Raw genomic sequence first — 25,654 nt, 5'->3', positions numbered from 1 at the left:
ACTAAGGATACCCTAAAACCCCGAGGGTTGCACCACTGCCTTGGTCGGGGGTACACGTTCCCAATTTTCTCCACTTGCTGGTTTTAGGGTTTTCGTGTCCGGCTTTGGTGCACTTAGCAATTGTCTTTTTATTCATAGCTTGTATTATATGCTGAGATGGAATAAACGGGACGATGGCTTGGCTGGCCAACGCACCCAATTTAATCACTGTCTAGTGTGTCCGGATGTGTAGTGGAGGCAAAATTATGACATTCATACCATGTCTACATTTATTTCATTTGCAATATGATAATAGCCTTATATAATGAAAAGAAATGAATGAACAAGAGAATGAATATATAAATATATGAATGAAACTTTATTTAGCACAGTTAACCGAGACAAAATGCTTTTCATGACGTCATGCCTCAGTTGTCTAAAGGATATTAACGTTTAGAAAATTCTGATAACTAAGATCTACGAGCTTTCACAATTATCAAAAGAAAAAACCTCTTTATTACTCTTACCCTTGCCATACATCATCATTTTCCCCCTCTTTCATCCTCGTTTTTCGCTAGCTGGTTCCACCTTAAACCCAGAGTGTCTTCAGATCTCATCGTGGTCTTTTTGCTATGCTTAATACGGTTTTGATGGCATTCACCGCGAGAAACACTGAGGACATCCTTCACTGCCAATCTCATTTCTTTGTTTTTCAGCAATAAATAAATGGATTTATTAAAGAACGCATTTAACAAACAACAGGCTCACAAAGCGTACATGTGGCTACTGCTTAATTGTTTTCACATAAGAGCAAAGAAATCACTACTTAGAGAAGTAAACATAACGATTTATGAAGGCAAGCCAACCGGGAGCTGGTCACGTTGTGAGTCCGTAATATACTACAGATGGTGAAGATACAAGATCAATCATGTTTCCATAAATTTCTCCGCAGTTCAAATATAGGATCCTTCATATATTCACTTGTAGTCTTTACCATCCTCGGGGAAAATTACGAACTCACAAAATGACCAGCTCCCATTTGCCTTGATAGCTCAGTTGGCAGAGCAAATGACAGCTCAGTTGGTAGAGCACAGCACCGGTATCACAGAGGTCATGGGTTCGAATCCCGTTCAAACCTGGATATTTTTAATTCCGGCCTTAATTTTACAGCTGTCTGTATAACTGCGATGATCAATCATGTCTTCATATCTTTTCCCGCAGTTTAGGGTGGCCGAACACGCTTTTCACGCGCGCTCTTGCTAATGCGATTCATCACGCACAAGGATTGCAAAAAAAAAAAAAAAGAAAAGAAAAGAAAAACGGCGTCGATACAGCGAAGAATACAAAAGCAAAAACCGACACAACGTAGGATGATTTTTTGAAGGTGTACACCTTCAAAAAATGATCCTGCGTTGTGTCGGTTTTTGCTTTTGTATTCTTCATTTTATATGTGAAGCCGATTAGATCACTACTGATCCAACGTATACCAGCAGGATCATCGTTCCGGTTGCTTGCTTAAACATTTTACAGTCGATACAGCGATCCTTTTATTTGGTCAATGACCGCGCTATCTGTGCTATTTTTCTTCATAAGGGTATTTTTGGTTTTAGTCTTTTATGAGAAATGCATGTTTGAAAAGATAACGATACAAAGACCCCGCAATTCGCAGCTTTTTCTTTGTTGCCCAAAGAGCCCACAGTTAAATGCAGCGCATGCGCAGTATTGCGATTGAATACCGAATAGCTTTCTCCTAAATACGCCTATTTCTCGAGAACCACTCATTAGAATTTCACGACATTTGACAGGAAAATACTTTAGGAATTAAGTAACTGGAGTAAAACAGTCAAATTTAACAAAGAAAATTCTAGGTATTCCAGTTAAGGCATAATCAAAGATCTCTCTGTTGAACTATGTAAAATAGTTTTAACTTGTGAACATCGTTACAAGTTTTTTTGCATTCAAATATTAATAATGATAAAGAAAATTTAATGACTTGATTTTCTGCCAATAAACAAAACCAATTTTAAAGGCCTGTTCTTATTTATTCATGTTGCCATGGCAACGGCGCATAAGATCGAAAGTTTGTGTTGTTGACGTGTGTGTTGCCATTTTTGGCGCCCAAAGGGTTTTAGAGAAAAAGGTTATTGAAACACGGTTTTAAAAAATTGTGTTCAGCCACCTCAAATAAAAGATCTTTCATATAATTATTCCCTTCTAAGAAGAGATCTTATTTCAATTAATCATTTAATTCCTCGGGTGCAAACAGCCTCCGGAAGAAAAACAAAGCTTACGCAACTTTATTTCAAGTGCCACTGAAACAGCAAAAATGCAAGCAAAAATATCTGTATCTTTTTTCTTCTTGAGCTCCAACTCTTGATTTGTTTTTCACCACGAGCAATGTAATTTTCAGAAAAAACAAAAACAAAACAAAATAAGAGGAATACCTTTTCCAAATCTCGTCGCCTCTTGATTAAACAACTCTTAGAAGTGCTCGGTAAAGACACTTACAGTCTATTGTATTCAAAAAACAGATCATGATAAAATCCCATATATTTTTGTCTTTACACATTTATATTACCAGCAAGAACTGCCAAATAAAGTGTACATGTTCTCAACTTTGAAGTTGTCATTGCAAGCCTCGTGGCCCCGCAACGAAAGATACCATTTCATTGCGTGTTTAACAGGTTATGCTTGATGCTGGAATAAATACATCTGACGGTTTTTTAAGCCTCATTCCACCAGTAGAACAGCCACTCCTTCTGCAAAGCTAGCTTATGTCACATTAGATGAGCTCATGACCACAGCTGGCTGGCGTTCAAGTTCTGTGTTTCCCGTTTATTATAATAAACCGTTGTTACAGGATAGTTCCTATTGGAATGTGTATTCTATCCTATTTTTTTGAGGACCCTAGGGAGCTCTAAAATCTCTCATGCGAATGAATGCAAAAGCAAAGTAAATTTTTCTAATTAAACGAGACTTACCTGTAAGTTGAAGTTTGAGCGAGATTCTACCGTAGCGTTTCCTATTTCTAATTACCTCTCCATGTTGGGATCTTATCACATCCACCTACTGCCACCAATCATGTAGTGGACTATATGCTGCCACATATATCAACTAATTCTTCTTGGGGTAGTCTTTAAGACACCTCCAAAAATTTGCTCGCAAGACTGAGCTCGAAGTCACATGACTTGCTATCTCAGGTGCTTTTCATTTCTGCAAATGCTAAGGTAGAATCTCAAATAAACTTCAACAGGCCATTTCCGAGTGCGAAACCATTGTTATGAAAATGCGTTTCATCTGTAATTTCATTTTCACGCAAATCAAAATCATTTTCATAAGAAAAGTTTTGCACGAGGACTCACATTGAATCAGAGGCAGTAAGCAACTCGGAAATGGCCTACAGGCGGCGGAGTTTCGTTCCATTAGACAATTTTTTTCTATTTTTTTATTTTTTATTTTATTGTTATTGTTGTTATTTCGCTTGATACTTGAAGCTTACGAATTGATATTGCCATACATCGCCCGAGCAAACGCTCTTGGAGATTATCTTATGGGACTGACTAACCTGGTTTTCGTTTCGACCTGATATATGTAGGACTTAAGATTGACAAAAATGTGTGCTGTTTCTCTCTCTCTTTTTTTTTTCTTTTTCCATGAGTGACTTTAGAAGAATCGGTTGGACTATTTCTCGTACTTATTTCAGCTCAAGCGGATGCTTATTATAACAGCTTAAACAGCATAATTATTAATTGACAGTTTATATTGCAAGAAATTCTGAAAATCAAAATTTTTTTTTTTTTGTAATTAAATTTGAAGTCCATGAGTTCAAAAATACTCTTAGGTTATTAATTTGCATTTCATCTTTCTCTGATTTACTCGCCTTTCGCGAATCAAGGAAAGCTCTCCTCTTTAATTTGTTTAATTTACGCATTTTTAACACGGTCTCAAAATGTTAAAGAAAACCATTGGCGCTAAAATTGTACAAACAGTGCATAAATTCGTTATTTCACTTTCGTGTTATTCTGTGAATTATAATGTAAGTGAATTGAAGAATACAATTTTCTTAAAAGTCAATTCATTGAGCGTGAACAGGTGAAACTGTACAATATATTAAACAAAAGACGACAGAAATGAGCAAGTTCTTAAAAGCATGATCCCATAACACATTACAACAGAGAAGTCATGAATTTGAGCCCTCCTTCCACAAGCGGGACGGTCTCCCATGAATGTGAACCCTATGAATTTCTGCGAGGAAGTCCAGATCATACGGCTATTGGGGCGTACGCACTGCTTATCTTCATAACAGTCGTCAACACCACAACTTGTCCCTTCACCATCATTTTGAACGCGCTGGTGATGATCGCCATGAAAACCAAAGCTCGACTGAAAACTAACTCCAACACTACACTCGCCTGTTTAGCTCTCACTGATGTGTTAGTGGGAATAATCGCCCAGCCCGTGTTTACCGGGTCCACGATATTAATCTTGCAAGGTGAAACATCTAGCAAATACTTCGCGAGGCGACGGATAGTGAGAACTACGCTCAGGTCGATAGCTGGAGCTTCAATCCGTCATCTGGTCTTGATCAACGTAGAAAGGTATTTAGCCGTGAAACACTCGTTTACTTACACAACCATGGTTACTAAAGCTCGGATACTTGGTTCGTCTGGTCTGGCTTGGATGACAGCGGTTGTGGCAAATTTGCCTTTACTTTTAACAAACAATAATATTTTACTAACGTTGAGCAATATTTTCTTGTTCATTGGTATCGCCACTATAGTCTTCTGCCAGGTTACAGTTTACATCGAAATTCGTCGTCATGAAAAAGAAATCGCTGCCCAGCAAGTCTCACAGGAAGCCAGACAGAAATTCTTGAAGGAGAAAAGAGCTTTTAAGTTAACAACTACTGTACTTTTTATACTATTGTTATGTTATTCGCCACAACTTGTTGTAAGAATATTATTTGTAAGTTCTAAAATCACAACTGTAAACAGCACTTGCATTGCCCTTTTTAGTGCGACGTCTATAGCAGTTCTCAACTCGTTTATTAACCCTATCGACAGTTTCGCGTAGCCTTCATTGAAATATTGCTAAAAAAAAAACTACACTCAAGCTGAGCAATTTGAAAGGCGAATCTTCAGAATCAGGAGCATTGTGGTACCGCCTGAAGCACCGCAGGAAGTTGATGATCAAACCAACATCCACAGAAATCCGAACAACAACATGAACGATAACAACCACAATAATTAAAACAGCATTATATATGGCATGAATAGCAATATTTTAAAAAGCAATAACAGCGACGACAGTAAAGAAAACCGTGAAATTGTCAATTTGACTGCGTAACATCATTACAGTGTAATTTCGTTCTAATATTTGAGGAAGGACTGTAACATATTTAGATGTACTAAAATACTTTTGCTAATGAGCTGCGCACGTATGGGAGACAACAGCAATTCAATCGTTGATTTTAGTTGTTTTTTTTTTATTTAACAAGACAAATGGATCATTTACTTTAAACAAATTGATTGCCTACTTCGTAATATCATTGTTGTAATTTCGTTGTAATATTTGAGGAGTTGCACACATGGGATGGCCATGACCACAGCACTTGATCGTGGATTTTTTTTTTTTTATTATTTTTTTTATTTCACGAGACAAATGTATCATTTTATTCTAAACAAATCCATTGAATTATAACGTGTCATTTAGCCTTCATGAAGTCTCAATAAAGATAACAGTTACCTTATTTGAACAACCTGCCCGAAATTTCAATATACTAAAACTGTAACGACATTTGTGATTAGAAAAAAAAATGTTGTCGTTGTTTTTGTTGTTGTTGACTGCGTGCGATGGGCTGAGTGGACTCATATTTCCAGTTCAGATTTTAATTTTATACGGGTAATTTATCTTTTGTTAACAGTTTGGAAAATTTATGGTGCAGTCGTCCTAGCTAGGCCGGTTAAATCATTATTTCCGAGTGATTAGAATCGGCTCTCGGTTGTCTTAAAGGTAATAAACTTACAAGAGACTCTAGAACTCATTAGCTGTGAGTACAACCGCTTCTTATATTATATTCAATTGACATATGCTTCCGATATTCGGAAATGACAACCTTTTGGGGAAGCTTTTTTCCTCATTATTGGCTGGCACGAAAGTTGATCAGAATCGAAACATTTCCACGAAAAGCAGTAAGCAAAATGTAACTGGCTGTGGGACAGTACTATTAAATAACAAACGAGTCGTATATATTCTTCCAAAGGTTCTGTTTGTGTTCTTGTCGTGTTTACCAATGCTTGTTGGCTTTGAAATCCTCGCTTTTCGCTTATCTTAAGCATTCGCTAATTGCATTTCTAGTGGCTATATCACTGCCAGGATAAAAATATATTTCACCGGAACCGATTTTTCAGCCGAGTGCTCGTACACGTTAATTATAGCATAAAGCAGTATGAGCAAATTAGCACATACTTGCATTTACAATCTGACGGGGTATTGACTGAACTTGTGAACAGTACTTCCATAATAGTCAGTTGAAGTTAAATAATAGTCAACCGTCAAACTAAGAGTTCAAGAATGAAGATGCTTTTCTAATAATAATAATAATAATAATAATAATAATTAGAAATTCTGTTAGAACGGTTTTCAATTGAGTGCCGAAAGTAATCAGACAATAAACCATTTTGTTAATGCTAAAGCCTTGGTCAAACGGCGCATGATAGTCGATGATAGTCGGTGAAAATTCGGGGAGAATCATTCAACTATCATCGACTATCATGCACCGTTTGACCAAGTTTATAGAGAAACTGATTATAGAGAACCTGATGGCCGCCTTACCACCAGTGTCTACAGGAAACCAACACATACTGATCAGTACCTAGCGTATGATTCACACCACCCTCAATCAGTAAAGCGTGGTATTGTGAAGTGTCTGTACGACCGGGCTAAACGTTTGGTGACCAAACCATCAGTAATCGTTGGAGAGAAGAAACATCTGTCATTTGTACTTGTTTCTAACGGATATCCCTCCTCTTTTGTACAGAAGATCACAAAGGCACGAACAACCCCAGGAAGAGAGCCCGTCGCGGAATCTAAATCCACCGCCGTTTTACCTTATGTCCAAGGAGTTTCGGAGTCTCTCGGCCGCTGCCTAGAACAAGAAGGCATTCGCACCGTCTTTAAGTCCGACACGACACTTCGGTGACACTTAGTGCGACCAAAGGACACCGTCAACCCGGCTGAACAGGATAGTGTTGTCTACAGGATTCCCTGTGAGTGCGGCAAAGTCTACATTGAGGAAACAGGGAGATCTATACAGGAGAGGATCAAAGAACACGACAGGGATATACGACTCACCCGTACCCAGTCTTCGACCATTTCTGAACACACCCACAAGACCGGCCACTATCCTATCTGGAATGAGGTCAAGTTTATTGATCGAGATCCTCACTGGTACACACTAGGGTCAAGAAAGCTATTCACATAAGACTTAACCCTAATAACATCAACTGGGATAAGTGAATTGAAATTCCTGAAGCATGGATGCCCACGATCAAAAACACAACAACAGGAGAACGGTACAACAGCGGACCACTGAGGGAACAGCTACTCGCCGGAACAATGGAACAATAGGAGGATCGAAATGCACCAATCACAGCCGACCTTTGTGATATAAACGATACCGCGCAATCAGTCGACCTTATCGCCTGAAGAAGACTAGCAGTGAGCAGTCGAAACGTCGCGATCTCCATCTCAAGTGACTACATCGTGAGACAAACGATAATACACTTTGTTAGGGAATATTATTTGCATTAGCAAAATGGCCCATTGCTTTGGTTTTGGTTTTGGTTTTACTACGCTTTGAGATTAGCTGAGTGGTCTAATTGGTAAGTAATTGGTTTGGTTTTGGTTTTACGACACTCAATTGAAAAGGGCTCTAATTGGGATATCTTAATTAATTGTTTTCCTTCTGCTGCTCTTGGTAATGTATTGAATAAATCCTAACTCTTCATAAGATTGCATCCATTGAAGGAAGCTCCTAATAGTTTTACGACTTCGCGTGCGCCTTAGGTAAAAAAGAAAACAAAACTTGACAATCTGCAAGCGCTCAAAAGGAAAAAAATCATTTTTTTCGATATTTCATGACGTCTTCGTTTTCGAACCCACCAACCCTCCCTATTTCGCACTCAAACCAGTTCCTCTTGGAAATGCTTTTTTCCTGCCATTTACCTTCGGCTATCTCTAGCCCTCGCTATTTTAAACTATTATTGCCTTCCCCAAGGGATTTAGCCTGCGTAGCCTGAGAGACGTTTCCTTTCCATTTTCCAGCCGGAGAGATCGAGCAAATGAGCGAGCGAACGAGCGCGCCTGGGGTGCGCAGAAAATGAGGGAGAAAACACTCGCTCGCAGTTTCGTTCCCTTCGCGTGTTTTTGGAAATAAACGTCTGCTACGCAGAATACGAGGGTCCGGGATAACAGTGCGCAACTGTGAGCAAAAATGTTTGTGTGAACGAAATGGGAGTATTTCTTACCAGTTTTTCTGCCACAAGTATAGTTTCTTCGTGTCAGCTAATAGCAATAAAATTCCGCGGGCATGTGAAGAGGTACTAAGCACGTGTTTTCAAGAGGCCGAGTTTCTATTTGGTCGCGTATATTGATAATAGAGGGATTCGGTTAACGTGTTTACATCCTTGTTGCCACCCAATTCAGACCAAGTCATAATTCATCTTGGAGGTTACAATTGTTGTTTGTACATATACCCTCTTGCACTCAGTTGGGCGTGACAAATTGCACAATTGTAACCTCCCAAATGAATCATCACGTGGTCTGAATTGGGCGGCAACAAGGATGTAAACACGTTAGCCGAATACAACCATAATAATGATTTGCTTCAAGCAAGCTTCCAGTATCTTTCTTGGAAAGAAAGTCACATGACCCTGACTAGCAGCCGAGCTTAAGCGCCTCGATTAAGAGTCCGACTTGCTAACCACATTAGGCCAGTATGGCAATGCCTCTACTGTGTAGATCATAGTCTACTATAATACGTTTTTATTCGTCAACTTAGTGACAACTGGTTATACCGATGGCTCAGGTGCAGCAAAGGGAATATTAAGTCACAGTACACTACAGCTAGAGTGAAACCTATGATCCCCACTGTGCGTGCATCCAGACAACTTTCTTCCTGTGTCGGAAAAAGGGTTCATGTAGCCTACGAACGCAGATGGAGTAACGCCTCTTTATCCACCACGCATTTGCTAGCTAAGGAACGGGATGCCTACGAAGAGCGTTGGCAATCATGTACTGAAATGTTTTTTTTTTCTGCGCTAACACAATGAACGGAGTTGAAGAATATCTAGTTGTGGTTCTAAAAAGAACGTACAATGTAACGACAGTTCTAGTCTAATAGAAATGAAACGTAAGTTAGCTCATACAATCGCTGTGAAAGTGTAGACAACGTGCATATCATGGAACGCATGATATACACGTAGCAAGACCGGATGCCAATTACTTCAAGGAAATACACAGCAAACAAACCAAAAAACCTTGATCACATTGTCATAAAAAATATATACAGTCGAACCCCTATCAAGCGGTCAGCTGTTAAATGCCCAGCCGCTATATATCTCAGATATCAAGGTTCCACTTATCAACCGCTCAACAACACCCAACGAATTGAGGATCAGTAACAACTGATTTTCATACAAACGCTCAAACTTGACTTTAATAAAGATGTTCGTTACTGTTAACCTAATCAACATAACAGAGAGAGGAAATTTAAAAAAAAAAAAAAAAACTACGAGCATGCAGTTTACTATCAAAACTTCTATCAACGAAAATTGCCCTATTAACCCAAAGACTAAATGTTTACAGAAAACTGAAAATTTCCACATGGATCAAAGATTTCCTGTCGCGGAGCTATCAAGTGTTCTCTAAATCATTGATTGAACTGGTGGCAACATCAAGTCTTCTTCCCCTTTAATTTTTTTTTCCTAGATGACTCTGTTAATTGTATTTATTTTCCAGGCCTAACACGTATTCACTGTCCATAATTAATCCATAATTCATTTTCTCTTCTATAGCTAACACAATTTAATTAAAAGTACTTGAAAGGACATGACTTTACTCCATAAATTACGAAGTCACTTAGCTTTTCCCTTTACAAGTTAAGGGATCAAGCACCTTTTGAAGCTTAATTTCAGTCTCCAACATCGTGCAGAGCTCACATTTCTCGTCCGCCGATGTTGCTAATCTGCAGAGTGCATCGTAATGACGTAACAACTCTCAAGGTACACTCCACAGCTCCTACGACTCAACGATTGGATAATAATGGTCTAAATCTTACTAAATGATACATCAAGATTTACAAAAAATAGCACTTGCTACCCTGCCTGATACAGAGATTGTTCGAATGACGCTTATAATCTCGTTAATCTACAATGACATGATAAAAACATTTTCCAACGTTAACGAACATGTCCAAGATTTTAAAAACATCTCGTAGCATTTCTAATGCAGCTGACGTCACTAGGCCAAATGAATCCTCACCCCACTCTCTGTTGAGAAACAAAAATTACGATTTCTCAACTTCCATATGCCTGGTATTTTCAGTGCCCTGACTTCCTATTACTAACATCGAACCTATTATAAGAATAATTTCACATTAGTGCGTCTTCCATTAGAAGTGTAGCATGATCACAGGAAAATCTAATTTGACGGTCGACACGATGGGCTGGGGATAGCTTGCGATCATACCATTCCTCCTCATCTCTCTCCTTGGAAGGTTTTCCTTTCCTACTCTAGCCTCTTCCAGGCGTTCAGTTAGTTGGGGCGCAGCGCGAAAAACGGGGAGCGAAAAAGTAGGAGAGAAGCGTGGCGAGAGAAAGCGAAAGAACGCCTGTGGGCAAACTTAATAACAGGTCCTTCCCCCCACCTATAGACCGCCTACAGGGACCCGTAACGTGACCGCCAGCTTGTGGCTTTCAGTTGTCAGCAGATGTGTTTAGAAATAATTCTCGGGAATTGTAGGGAAAAAAAATCGCTGAAAGTACCAAAACGACAAACTAACGCTAGATCGCCGACTAAAGATACTCCTTTCGCGAAGCAGGCTAAAACCTACTCAGAGAGATCGACAGGAATCGACTGGAAAATCACGGCGTTTTTTCCCGAAGTAAAACTACGGCAGTCTCTGAAGAAAAATCAGACGACGATAAATGATAAATATGATATCCGTGATAAGAAGCAACAAACTGTACTTGCAAACAGCTCAAATCAAACAGCCAGGCCCTAACAACGCAACATAAAAAGTGTCCTTTGTAAACACGCGTGTACAAATGTCACGAACCGCAGGAGTCGTGTAGGCCCGTCAATTACACTGACCGCCACCATATCGCATTTCTCATCTGCATCAGTAACGCCCGAGAGCTGCCAAACCCTGTCAAAATTAACCAATCAGAGGATATACCAGATCCTGGTATACTGTTTTGTTAGGTTTGCCCACAGGCGTTATTTTGCTTTCTTTTGCCACCCTTCTCCCCTATTTTCTCGCTCGCCGATTTTCGCGCTGCGCCCTAACTATCTGAACGCCTAGTAGACGCTATTCCTATACCCCTTCCGCAACCTCCCCTCACCCAAACAAAAATAAATAAATAACAATATTAAATTAACTGAAATAAAAGGACTGATCGCGGGTTAATCTGTTAAATAGGAAAAAAGGGTTGGATGGCAGGCTTCCAAATCACGATGTCAGTTGTCTGCTGTGATGTAAAACGTGATCTTTATGTCTTGAGTGCGACTGAACGCAAATCGATTATAATAATGCACGAGGAAACACTACTCACAAATAATATTCCAGTTCGACTAATCTCAGTTTATCACGCCCGAAATCTGGTCGTCGTACTGATGACCAAAGTGTTTTTGTTTTTTAAGCTCTACCCGGCTCCTTTCTCTTCAGAACAGTAACAGTGGTAGTGGTACTATCAAAACCTGCTACACCAGGAGAAAACTGCGAAGAACTCATGACGATCGCTCGATGGTCTCAAATGACTTTTTCCGCGCATCACTTGGTAGTTCTTCTTTCGAAAGGTTTTTTTTTTTTCTTTTTTTTTTGCGATCTTTCGTAACAAAATAAAGCCAAAGCATTTTAGGGCCGGTTATTATTCAACAATTCTTATATGGCTTTGGCTTACGACCGATATAACGCGCGCTCTGATTGGCTAAGAGCGAGATATGAGCGGTCATTATGCAGCCGTAATGCCCACGGGCCGATTACGGATTATGCAAATTAGGAAGAGCCCGGCTCGGAAAATTCAAGCGGCATTGAAACGATGAAGGCCGATTGAAAACAGTAAGAGAAGTAAATTTAATTCCGAGTAGCGAAAAGTTTAGGGATTTTTCCTTAATAAAATTTATATAGAAGTCGTTTTTGACTTACCGGTAACCTTGGCGAGCACTAATGAAAAACAAAAACAAAGTTTGCCGAGTGTTGAGTAAAGCTAAAATCGCCAAGTGAAAAACACCATCGGCAGATGTGTCGCTTATCCTGAGCAGAAAACCACGAAGAAACTTATAAGTTATCATCTTAGTCACAACAGTTAGCGAAATATTCAACTCCGTTTCAGTTCTCATCAAATAGATTCCCTCGCTTTAACACAAGCAAGTGTACATCAGCTTCCAGGATCATCAGATGTAAACAATCGGGCGATTTCTGTCGGTAGCAGTGTTTCTGATACCTGCAGGAGGTTTCAGACGCTCACTAGGCTTGAAAAGTTCATTCATAAGTCCCAGAATGAAGAAGGTCAAGATATGTTGTCGAAGGCGAATGCGATGATCGAGTTATTCTGAGCAGTGCATTCTGAAGCATTAGTATTTTCTTTCACCGAAAGACCGTTGGTTTGGACCATTTTGAAGTACTTTCTGTCTTTTCTATATGCGTTGACGTTTCGCCACAAAAGTTGGAAAAACTCCCTCATGAATTTGTGGCACCACGATACTAAAATACCTTTTTGAGGGCTGTGGCAATCATTTTTCCCGCAAAGAAATACAGTGGTGAAGTTCACTGACTGTGTAGTTTTGCTCTGGGTTTGAGACGATGAATGAATCGGTAAACGCGCGCATCGCCGGATGTAAATGGACGACTTCCGGTCGAATAATTTTTTTTCTTTAATTCGTGAGCCATATAATAAACAACTTAATAACCTCGACTGTTCGGTCGTTACGGGAAAATCTCAAACCTCGGCCTACCGTATTGACCTCGCTATCGCTCGGTCAATACGGCAAGACCTCAGTTTGAGATTTTCCCGTAACGACCTCACTCTCGGTTATTAAGTAGTTATTATTCGCCAAAGGCGAAGTGAACATTGGTGAATATTCACCAGTGTTCAGTGAGCCTGAGGCGAATAATTGTTTTAGTATAATTTTCAGAGGTGAATATCAAGGACTACAAAATAACGGACTAGAACATAAAAACACAGACGCAATTGTTCGTGTGCATATGTGCATTCACGTATGCAGATGTAGTTTTAATAATAAGCTTACATGTACATCGATTGTCAATCAATTTACTCATCGAACTCGGCAGTAAAACAAACGAGCGAAACACTACGAAAAATAAATTAATCCGGTACCTTTGTTTTATCGTTGTTGACTTCATTCACAGTTGTCATCATCGCCTAAAAATGAATAGCTTTAGTTTGAAGAAAAATAAATTTCGGTCAATCGATCTGACCTGCTGGCGATCGACGCAACCACTGCGTTTACGATTCTCAAAAGCCTTGAATATGAGTTCTTGAAAAGATTTTTGGTCCAAGGGCGACAGCAGTCATTTTGAAAATTATCCATCCTTTCAAATATCCTGGACTTGGAAAGATGTCTTTCGAATAAATGAAAACTTCATTCAGCAATTGTCCGCCATGTTTACTTGCCGAGATGGCAAAGATGGCGAGCTTAGTAACCAAGCTCCACCGGGGTGAATATAGCGTCATATGATGAGCTCTTCGACCAATCAGAATGTTCAATTCTTTTTCTTGCCACTGGAAATTATACTAATAAATGATTATTCACCTTGGTGTCAGTGAATAGCTAAGGAAATAGCTGTTCTTTAATCTAGCTTGGCTAAAATTTTCCACTATTCTCTTCAAATTAATTAAAACTAAATTAATAATTAACAATTATTCCATTCGCGCTTGTTGGATATGAGTTGGCTATAACCAATCTCATATCCAACAAGCGCGAATGGAATAATTGTTTTATTAAATTCGGTGCATTTGTATTCTTGGAAATATAGCTTAATTTTATTGGATTTTAATTTTACAAAACGACCGGAAGTCGATGTGATAAAAACAACAACAAGTGGGAAATCACATGACATGCGCGCCGTTTGTAAAAGTAGTTGAATGAAAAATTTGAGAGCGAAGCAAGCGAATTTGTTGAATGAAATTGCAATCAAGTAGAATTCAAGAAACGTCTATCAAATGAAGGAGATATAACCTTGGTCAGAAAGTTTGAAAAGCGTTCAAGTTCGAGTCATGGAGAAGAGCCAAATAATTGTGCACTTGCACATTGCCATTGTAATAATGCTGCGGAAAACTTTGATCGCCATGCATGTGACACAGACGTTGTGCCAAAATTATTCTCGACAAGATCTCTCTCAGGATTCCCTTGCTTTGAAAGCCTTGGCATTTCGAGCTGTATGTGTGGAGCTCATTGTTGGTCAGTTTTAGAGTCAAGGACAGAAACTATCTTAGCGTCAGACTCATCTTCAGAATCTCCGAGGCCACCCTGGTGGTTTTTCGTGGCTGGTAAAGAACCGGGCTTACTTCGATTCAGCTCAAAACACTCAACTCCTTGAGGTGTTTTTCGCAAGGACAGAATTGTTGGCGCTAGCTGTCGTTGATTCTCTCGTCGTCGTCGGCCAAAAAAGAGACTGAGATGAAACTAGGTCGTCCTCTGTAGCTGTGCGGGATTCTTGCTCTCGGCTGATCCGAGCTTGCTTAGTCGAACAGTTTCCTCATCTGCTCATTGGAAACTGGTTTCTTATGGACTACGCCGGCAATTATGCCTGTTTACCTGCGGCCTTTTACAAATGCATATGCTCTAATAATTTATTTGCCTGGTCAGAGATAATGGAAAACGGTTTGTTGTGCGGCGGCGTGTGAACGAAATGATCAACTGGCGGCTTTAATGGATTTAATCAATGAACTTTTGCAATACGTGTCATCTTTCTTCCTCGCAGTCGAGTAAAAACACTTCAACTGAACATTCAGTTCTTCTTTTGACATTTCTTATATCGGTTTCGAAAATTTGGTGCCACCAGGACTAGCAAGCCATTCTGTTCAGGTAAAATTTGTTTTTGTTACATAATCTTCATGAATGCGTAAAATCTCGCCGGTCATATTTTAATTTTGCAACTTTAAGGGAAACTTAACGTATACGTGCCGTTAAATAATCTTATCTCGAGCTTTGTGGCTTTTTTGTTGTTACTGGGACGGCATTGTCCTTAATTCCCTGTATTTCCTGTGTAGATAGCTCACCGAATGTACTTTTTTTCACCCATTTTTTTTGTCGGCGAAACTTCGCTTCACGCGAAAAAGCTCATGCCGAGCAACATTTGCCGCTTTCATTTCCATATAAGGTCAAACACAGGTATAATGGCTGGTAACCGAGATCCAGTGAACCAATCAGAAAGCTAGAATTGCATTATCCGAGGATGAGAATTTAATAATTCAAATTATACGGACAACAAATTTTGGCAACTCACATTTTTTGCAGAAATTCCTGATCAGATCCCTTCTTCCCACTATCTCCAGTCCTCTCGCCAGTTCCGCATAAGTCGCGGCGCTGCCTTTAGTTTCCATCCATCCCCTGAGCATTGCGTAACTTTTCTCGAACAAGCCTCTGATACCTCCATCAATTTCGTCCAGCTGTGGGTCTTTCAATTTCAAGGCTCTCCCTAGCTGCTTCCAGTTCTTCATCTCATGGGCAAGACTGAGGACCTCTTTTGGGTCTGGCCTTCCTTCTTTAAAGACCACGGTGGCTGACGAGAAATACAGAATTACAATTCAACTTTTGATTTCCTGGTTCTCTCGTAATCTCCCAGCCCAAAACAGACTTTCCCCAATTGGTTTCGTGTTTGTTAATAATTTAAGGTTAAAATTATTAGAACGGCCTAAAGTTCTTCTTCGCCGGATTCTAATATTTAAAAAATAGTGAACAGATCGAGATTGTCCATAACGTGAAGCCAAAAAGAAAAAAACCAAACAACAATAAGCAGCAAACAACAAAAACAACACCGAAAGCGAACAACAACACATTAAAAAAGAGTAAACAATTGCAGTGCATTGTTATGTAGCATTGTTGAGACTAAACCCTTAAGGTTATTTTTGGGAGAACACGTAAGGAAAAAAAAATCCTTTAGACCTCAATGTGTTGCAGTTTACAGTTTAACAGCTGTTGACTCCCTCAACTGTCATCAGGCCTCCAAGCGTACTCGATAAAACAATATTGAAATGATCCCAGGAACGTAAATTGCAGTGGAGTGTTGAATTAAGTGAGCGTTGAGAAATCGATCGAGGTAAAAATAATTTGTATTAATGGTCTTGTAATTAATAATTGTACTGCTGGACTCTATTTGATTAAAGATCTACTGACTCCCATCTAGTAACTATACTCTTGCCAATGGGTACTACATACGGCTGGGGGTCTCAACATATTCCTCGCCACCGTCTTGACAACAGTACTTTTCCGCCAGCTCTGGCCTTTCGACAGCATCGTGCTGTAACGCTTGTCCGAGGTCTTCGTAAGTCGGTGGGTTAACTTGCACCTCAGTCCATCTTTTCAGCATGCGGTAGCATTGCTCATATTGGCCTTCATTGTCAGCCTCGACCTGGTTCAGATCGGCATCAGCTATACGCAGTTGTCGGCCTAGAACTTTCCACTTGGGACCAACTTCTCGTGCCAAAAGATGCAGTTCATCAACAGAAGGCGACCCGGACTTGAAAACAAGACTCCGCTGAGCAGCTAAAAAAACAAATCATGGACAGTCCTATTACGTTTCTTCTACAACAACCAGACCTGAGGTCACGTGCAAGGAAATGCATGAGTGGAGAGAAACAGCGAATAATTAAGATACCTTTTTGTCATACTTACTCTTGAACCAGTTACGTTGTTTAGCTATCAGAACAACCTGATGCTATTGATACTATTGCATTCAGTAAACAACATCGCTTAAGTTATTAAAAGTTCCGTCTATTTTTTGGACTTATGAAATTCTACAAGTTAGTGTAAAGCCATGTTCGCTTGACGTCATATCGCGCTGGCTAATTTGCTAGACACTATTAATGAACGTGGCATTTGTTCATAGCTGGTGCAATTACTAAATTGTTAACTGTGATGTTATTCACTAAACAGTCGATAAAGACTAAAAAGACTGCCATGTTCATACCTGGGCTTCTACTGCTGCTTGCAACATCCTGGCTTTCTTGACGATTGAATTCTTTCAATACTTGCCGGTGTTTGGGGTCGTCTGAGAAGTATAAAAAAGATTGGAATTTGAGAGAAATCGTTACAGATAAACGACATTGCTTTGTCATTTTGCTCTTATTATAGAATATTTAACAATAAACGTTCAATATATACTTTATCATTTTTTCTGAAGGAAAAATGTGCTAAAGATGTGTACTGTATATATTATTGTCTCACTTAGTACTAGTTAATCACCTTTTCCTACAAGACACACTTTACATGCAGACTATATTTCAATTTCCAGAGAAAATTAATACAAATATGGACTAATCCGCGGGTAGTTTATTCGGCTAATCTAGGCCGATCAGTTATATATAAGGAGCAAATAATGGGCTTCTTGCGGTTTCCAGCGATCTTTGCTTACATCATAGTTTCAATTTGCGGCTTCATTAGTATATACGACTTTGCAAAGAGGAGGCATTACGATACATTGTAGATATGAAGAGAAACTTAATAGAACATGATGAAATTCTTAGCTTTAATATGGAAGGAGACGCTGGCATTCAAACACTTGGAAATTTTTGGCTGGCAAAAGCGCTAACGAGCCCAAACAAAATCTTTGAAGAATGTGTTTTTAAGCCTGCATCACGCAAAAAAGTGTGTGATAAACCGGACATAAAATCGTGTTATGCCTTTTCAAGATTCAGAACTGGTATTTTTGTAGCTCGATCAGAAAATAAATCACTTATTCTAATGAGACAAATACAGTAAAGAACGATTCGCCAGCTTATGTCTTGCAAGTCGAATTGTGAATCACATTTTAATGACTTCGGAAAGAATTCAAAATGAAAAAGCTAGATCTCGTATGATATCGCTTCGTGTTGTCACTACCAAACCTGCACCACTATATATTGGACTTACCTGGTCTCAAAGGGTACACTAAACAGGCGGGCACCTTCTCATCATGGCGATAACACGTCACGTGTCCTTTGGGGCACTTGCGTTGGTCCAAATTTGACATAGGGAAGTTACCAGGATCCTGAATACTCACACGTGTGCAGTGAGGACAAACAACCGAGCACTCCCACCTCAATCCCGGCCACTGTGCCATCAAGTGTGTTAATTCTTCGTGGCAAGCAAGGAGTATCGTCCATAGCTCAAGTAAATCCAGTCCCTCGACAGCCACTGTTATATTGGATTCTGCTCCTTTAAACGATTTGTGAACCAACACCTGGGATTGTTTCACCTGCGCATATACTCCATCCTTCCAGTCATGTCGACTTTTCAAGTCTTGTACATGACGGTGAAGGCGTACCACGAAGTTATGATAGAGCGGCGTCGGACACATGACCGGATACACGTATTTCAGAGACAAACGATGAGATCCCAAACAAGGGGCCTCGTGCATCAATTTCTTTACATAACACACCTCTGGGACATCGTCGGTCAAGAACCAAGGAAAACGAAGCCCGTCTCGATGAACTTCCTTTTCCATTGGATAGCACAAGTCAAGGTGAGTGAACAAGTCGATCATGGCATCAAACACATCTTCTTCAATCCGGTGGTCTCTCCATAGACCCTTCAAGAGCGTCCGTGACAGGATTCCTCGTCTTAGCAAATCTTGCTTTGTCTCCTCGAAAGAATCTGAAGTAAGGAAGTGTTTAATACTACCCCCAAAAGTCAGGGAACCGGTGGCCACCTTGTCTGAAAAGACAACCTTCATAACTTCCGTCAGGAACTCTGCACGGTGGAACACAAACTTCTTGAGCTCGTCTGAGTGTTGGTACCACAGCAAAATCCCTGCGTTATGGAAAAAGCTTAACATTGTCTTTGTTGACTCATTCTTGGATTTAAACAATCTCATGAATATTTCCGCAACGCCTTTGTTTCTGGAATCGACCAGCTGTCTAACGACGTCAAAAGTCAGAAATGGTCGATTCTTAGTCACTTCGGAATTCTGCAGGTCATTGTAAATGTGCACCCAATTGGAAGGAATGACCTTTCCATTCTTAACGACAAAGTCCAGAATACAGCTCCTTAAATCGCGTATACCTTTGAAATCGTTAGAGGACACTATAACAAAGTCTTCAGACTTCAGTTGGCCGTCCTTGAAATGAAAGGAAAAGTGCTCCTTAACCATTTCCACTTTCGAGAACAGTTCCTCTTTGTTCTCTAGGCAATCGACATGTGTTCCTACCAAAATGACTCGAGCTTCAGGTACGCGGGTCTTCAACACATTTATCCAACTGCCCATGTCTCTCAAGAACGTCTCCTCAGAATATCGCGCCAAATTAACCACAAGGAGCACTAGGGAACTTTCATCTAAAAAGAGATGATGCACTATCTTGTAGATGTCATCTCCTCCAAAGTCGATCATTGACACGTCCAGCAGTGTCTCGTTCACGTCAATTTCCCAAGGGATCCTATCCAGTACGATGGTTCGGTCTTCTTCTTCAACGCAGGATGGTTTGTTCTGTGCTAAAGTGTTGGCCAAACTGGTTTTCCCAGCTCCGCTCGAGCCCAGAAGGACAACCTTTTGATGGAATGCCTTCCCTCTTCTTATTTCGTGTAGGTATGTCATAATGCTTGATAATCCACGCTGCCAAACATCAACAGGAGGAAACTTCAGCTGTGGATTTTTCTCAACTTGCAACGATGTGAGATTTCGTAACGTATCAAGGCCAAGAGGCAACTTCTTCAGTAGATTTTCTGATACACAAAGTGTAGTTAGCCATTTTAACTGACATATTGTCTCTGGTAGCTCTTTCAAGCGGTTGCCAGACACATCAAGAGTGGTAAGGTCCTGTAGATTGCTGATATCTTCATTCATTCTCTGCAGCTGGTTTGAAGACAGAGTTAGCGTTGTTAGCATTTTTAGCTGGAAAATAGCTTCTGGGAGCTTTGTCAAGCGATTGTGTGACAGTTCCAGTGTAGTAAGATGAGCGAGATTTATGATATCTTCGGGTATTTCTTTCAACTGGTTTGATGACAGCTTCAATATCGAAAGCGTTGTCAGCTTGAAAATAGCTTCTGGAAGCTCTTCTAAGTGGTTGTCAGAGACATCAAGTGTAGTAAGTTGATCAAGGTTGATAATATCTTCGCTTATCCTATTCAGCTTGTTCGATGAAAGGATTATTGTTGTTAGGCTTTTAAGGTTGAAAATCTCCATCGGCAAATTCTGTAGATGATTCCTCGCCAGATTTAGCGAATCGAGTTGACGAAGGTCTGCGATGCCTTCTGGAATCGTTGTAAGACAGTTGTCAGACACATTCAAGGTTGTTAGCTTTGTCAGCTTCAAAACAGACTCAGGGACTTCGGTCAGTTCGTTGCCCGCTAGTTGAAGGGAGGTTAATTCGGTGAGATTTGCTATACGATCAGAAAGTCTCTGGATTTCGTTGTACCCTGCATCTAGTGTTAACAACGATTTCAACCGGAAAATACCATTTGGCAACAAATGTAGCTTGTTACAGCTCATCAGAAGCGCTTTTAGGTGAGTCAGGCATGCTATCGCTCTAGGCAGGGACACCAGACGGTTGAGCGACACGTCTAATGTCGTCAACTTTTCCAGCTGACCAATGGCTTCAGGTAATTCAAATAAGTTGTTTCCTTCCAAACGAAGAGTGTTCAATTGATGCAACTGTTCTATGTTCTTCGGTATTTTCTTTAAAGAGTTCCATGATATGTCAAGGATTGTCAAACGTTTCAGAAGGAAAAGGGTCTCCGGCAGTTCGTCCAGCTTGTTCGTGCTCAAGTTTAGGGTTTGAAGCTGGCTTAAACCAGATAAGGTTTCAGGCAGTCTGGAAATTTCATTTCGGGACACGTCCAGATTGACAAGCCTCTTCAACTGACAGAGAAAGCTCGGTAATTCTCTTAGCTTGGTTCCTGCTATCCGAAGTGTTGAGAGCAGGCGCAGATTCGTGATCTCTTTTGTTATTCTTTCGATTGGGTTTGATGTTATGTCTAGAGTAGTTAGCTTCTTTAACCTACACAGGTTTTTCGGAATCTCTTCGAGCTCGTTGTAGCTCAGATTAAGTGTGGTGAGTTGATCAAGATTTGATATTGATTCAGGTAATCTTGAAATTGTGTTGTATGCCGCGTCCAATGTTCTCAACGTTTTTAACTGACAAACAATACGGGGAAGCTCCTCCAGTTTATTTCCACTCAGCACTAAAGTTGTAAGCTGGTTTAGATTCTTCAACCCTTCCGGCACTTCCGCTAGTTCGTTGTCTGAGAGATCGAGAACTTCTAAATCGGTCATTTTTGTGAGGGCATCAGGAACTTGGGCGAGTTTTCTTCCTTTCAGACACAGTTCCTTCTTCCCGTCTGCATTTAGGCGAACTAAATTCTTGACGTCTTCTTCTAGAACACCATTCATGATTATTTCCAGAGTAAGAATTTGAAGGCGATTTCTTATTAATCTGGAAAAAAAGATATCAGGCAAGCTTAGTAACATCCCCTGGCTTGAATACGGTCTATTGCTATCAGTGCAAGTCGAAACTGGTATTGTAGAACTACGCATTTTTTTTCTGCGATTTCTCTGATAATGCTGTAGCAATCGACACTAGTTGTACAAAAACTATATCACACATACATATATAAATCGCAATGATTTCGTGGCAGCAAGCAAGTGGAGTTAATGGTCCCTCTTAGCGACGAGCCGAAGGCAAAAATAATAATAATAAAAAAATTTACAATAAAAAAACCAGGCAATGCAAGTTGTACGAAACATTGCTTAGTGTGTAAGCGACCGTACAACTTTATCGACGATACTTCCTTTCGTTATACCGTTTGAATTGTTCTTTCAACAAATATTAAACAGAAACAGAACTGCACGTTTTTACTTTGTCTTTCTTTAAAAGGTTACTCTAATGATTAATTTGCTTTTCAAGAACGCGTGGTGGGTGAGAACAATTTATGCAGTTTTTGGAGAAACCAGTCAATGAAAGCTCAAAACATAAAGGATAAGCCAGCCACGAAAATTGGAAGAGCATGATAACGTCATTTTCAGTTTCAGTTTCATTTCACTTGATTATTCATTACATGTCCTTTTGCATTTTTGCGGCATATTTTATTTTTATCACCCTTGCATTTTAATTTCTCCTCTCATTTATATTTGCTTCGTTCTCTGTTGTTGTGGCAACTTTTTTTTTTTTTCTGGCAACCTTTAAAATTTCATTTAATTTGACTTCCCGTTACACATGTAGCTATTCCTTCACAAGCAGACGGTTACATACCTCGTGGTACCAAAAATAAACTTGGGTGATCAGGACAGATCGACTGTCAACGTCTTTAGATATTGACATTATTTACCTTGCAGACGATAAATGCGTCTCAGATGAAAAAGTGCCCCTAGATCTGTTATGTGCGGAAAATAAGACGCATTAAACGTCAGACGAATTAAAAACTTTCGTGCGACTGGAAGACGCACAAAACGGACTCATTACAGTATCAGACGTTTAATTCGTTAAGGTAAATATGAGATGTACAAACGAACGAGCATGTCTGAACTGTGAATCCGCTACACTTAAATCTGTGATCAGGCGACCAACAGTCCTCCAAAATTTTTTTTCTCTGTGAATCTTTTTTGTTACCTAAATGCCCGTAATGTTAGACGTTAGTCGAAGATTACAACATCGTTCTTTGAGTACCGGCCGGTTTAATCATCAACCGACGCCAGGTACATCTGAAGGTACATCTAAGACCATGGTATAATGCAAATACAAATGCACGTACGTGTAAATAAAAATGTAACATTGTAAAAATGCAACGGTAAAAATGCAACGGCAAATACATAAGCAGATAAAATGCAAGCGAAAGACCACAAATGCTAAATGAAATATCGAAAACAGACACTGCAAAACCAAGCGGAAACTATTAAATAAAAATGATATGACATCGTTTGTACATGTTGTTCTCTTTCTCGTACGGTCAAACCTGTATTAAGCGGACCCCATATTAAGCGGACACCCTCTATTAAGCGGACAGCAGTGCAAGTCCCATTTTTCTTTTCCCACATTCGCTGTATTCAACGGACACCTCTATTAAGCGGACGCGGAGATCTTAAACTCGACTTTTATGGTCATTACTATTGTTAGAAACCTGTATCAAACGGACACTGCAGAAATAATGCCTGATTTTTTTCTCCACGTTTTAGTAGATCGGCCATTTAAGTTTGCCAACAAACTGAGCTGTCACAGAAATGCAATGTTCTGTAATTCGATTTTGTTTTTACAGAACTTTTGTTCTTGTTTGATTTTGTGAACCTTCGCATGATTTGATCAGTATAGATACTGTTACTGTATACTTAAATCGCTTTACCTCATGTACTTGTCATTGTTTATGGAAATACGGTATTTCAGAGTTATCAATCGTTCACGAGAATGCTATTTGTCCCTTTCAAGGTCTTTTGATACTGACCAATATTGATAAATTATCCTTTTAAGACGAATTCTGAGGAAACCTGTATTCAGCGGAACCCTGTATTAAACGGACACTAGCAAGGGTCCCGAGGGTGTCCGCCTAATACAGGTTTGACTGTGATTCCATAGCGGTAGCGGCGAACTCGAACGCTTCTGCTCCTTTGGCCTCTATATACTCTATTCTTGTAAATACATTTTCGCATTCGTTTTCTTTGTCTGCTTTTAACTGCTGTTTACTTAAAACATTATTGTAATGAAAATAAGAGTACAGACGTTATTCGCGTGACGCACGACGGACTAAGCGAGAGAGGGACTACTCGTAGTCTAATTTGTACTTAAAACTGGCATGACAGCGTTAAGCGTGACGATTAAAAGTGTGACTAACAAACCAGAGCCTGAGGTAAGAAGTGTCCCAATTCTCGGCATAAGGATTAGACTGTAGCAGGCTATGAAAAAAGCGGTCACCAGTGAAATTAGTTTTGGGAACGTTTCTATCCATATGTGTGTTTACATGGGAATTAGCTTATTCGAAGGTTCGCTAACTGATCGTTTACTTCGCGCAGTCATGTACATTCTAAGAACCAAAACATACAGTTCTAAATACAGCAAATTAATGCTAATTGAGATTTTCATACACGAATGTATTCAACTTGAATTCAACGGCGAATTTGCAAATTTGAAATATTGCTGTAAGGAGATGAATAAGATTCACTTTACGCACGGCCCTCGCTTCCGGCTTTTCTCAGTACATTGAACTACCGTTCTAAACCATTTCCCCCAATGTCCTGTGATTTTGCGCTGCAAATCCTACAGAACAGCAATACCCACCGATAAGACAAGTGGAAAGCTACAATAGCAGGCTAACTCAGTAGATGAAAATTGAAGCAGAAATAATTTAAAGTGCACAATTGAGGTGTAACGACACTCACGATCGACTATTTATGTTGCAATGCATAATAGTCATAATGTGATCACGGAATATCAGAATCGCCAAACAGCTTCAAATTTCTGTCTCTTCGAGCCTTTTGCTCTCAAGACTGACCTAACATTGTTACAATGCAAGAACATGTTCAATTCCTGGCAACCTAAGAGAATTATTGTAATTAGTATAATTGATACCTGATAAGAATGCGCTTTGACAGAACTGCCTGAAAACCAGCTGCTGTCTCCGATTCAAGCCAACTCTGGACGGAGATTGTCGTTTTCAACAGCAGATCAACAGAAGCTAGAAGGGGTCAGATGTCTCCTTCGTAAAACGTAACAGTCTTTGGTCTAAATATTGTGCAGATTCGTGTCATCGTGCATACACAGAATAATTTCATTGGGAGTGAGACAATTGCGGAACCTGTCTCCCATGAAACTTTGCAGTCACACTAAGATATAGTCGTTCCCAGTGTCTCGATATCATTTTAAGGCAAGTAGGACTGGAGACGGAAGTAGAGGTCGATAGGGCAAATCCAAGGGAAATAGTTTTCAAAATAACAAGGAATTCGAAATAGCCGTGTTCCAATGAGCGGGCCACTGTATCCAATTAAATAACAGGCAATGTTTCAATAGAACCGATTAAAACAAAACAATTTTTTTTTTCTCCCTTCGGCCTGGGCACTCTTCCCCACGACTCATCCCTCATTTGTCCCTTGTATATAATTCTATTTGTTACAGTATTCGTTTCAGTTTCCTACTACAAACTCTGGTAGCATGCAGTGTCCCATTGAATGTTCACTCCCTTAACTAAAGGTTTACAAATTTCTGCGAGGTGGCAGAGAGGTTTATTTAGATTCCTTGTTCATTACTGTTCCGTT

The 25,654-nt window shown here is 39.8% G+C and overlaps 1 protein-coding gene and 1 pseudogene across 3 annotated transcripts; one reads left to right on the top strand and one right to left on the bottom strand.

Moving 5' to 3' along the window:
• The first annotated feature begins 3,632 nt into the window (after window positions 1-3,632).
• LOC145503348 (uncharacterized) lies at window positions 3,633-5,340 on the top strand (annotated as a pseudogene).
• Window positions 5,341-6,449: 1,109 nt separating this feature from the next.
• LOC145503215 (uncharacterized) lies at window positions 6,450-25,617 on the bottom strand. Of its 3 annotated transcripts, XR_014051449.1 has the most exons (7): window positions 24,972-25,616; window positions 18,355-21,851; window positions 17,414-17,494; window positions 16,663-16,989; window positions 15,731-16,006; window positions 7,542-10,529; window positions 6,477-7,263 (listed from the first exon to the last, which is right to left on the bottom strand). XR_014051449.1 is itself a non-coding variant. In XM_081482681.1 (6 exons), coding segments are annotated over exons 2-6 (4,140 nt in total). In that variant the 5' UTR covers window positions 21,809-21,851; window positions 24,972-25,616; the 3' UTR covers window positions 6,450-10,527. The 3 variants fall into 3 exon arrangements, 2 of the variants coding, with proteins under 2 accessions (XP_081338807.1, XP_081338806.1); XM_081482681.1 differs by having other exon boundaries at window positions 6,450-10,529; XM_081482680.1 differs by lacking the exons at window positions 6,477-7,263; window positions 7,542-10,529 and having other exon boundaries at window positions 14,185-16,006; window positions 24,972-25,617.
• Window positions 25,618-25,654: the final 37 nt, after the last annotated feature.

This window comes from Orbicella franksi, chromosome 11 (assembly GCF_964199315.1).
Source record: "Orbicella franksi chromosome 11, jaOrbFran1.1, whole genome shotgun sequence".
NCBI lineage: Eukaryota > Metazoa > Cnidaria > Anthozoa > Scleractinia > Merulinidae > Orbicella > Orbicella franksi.
Note: the sequence above shows the minus strand (reverse complement) of the source record. Positions and strands in the feature narration are given on the sequence as shown.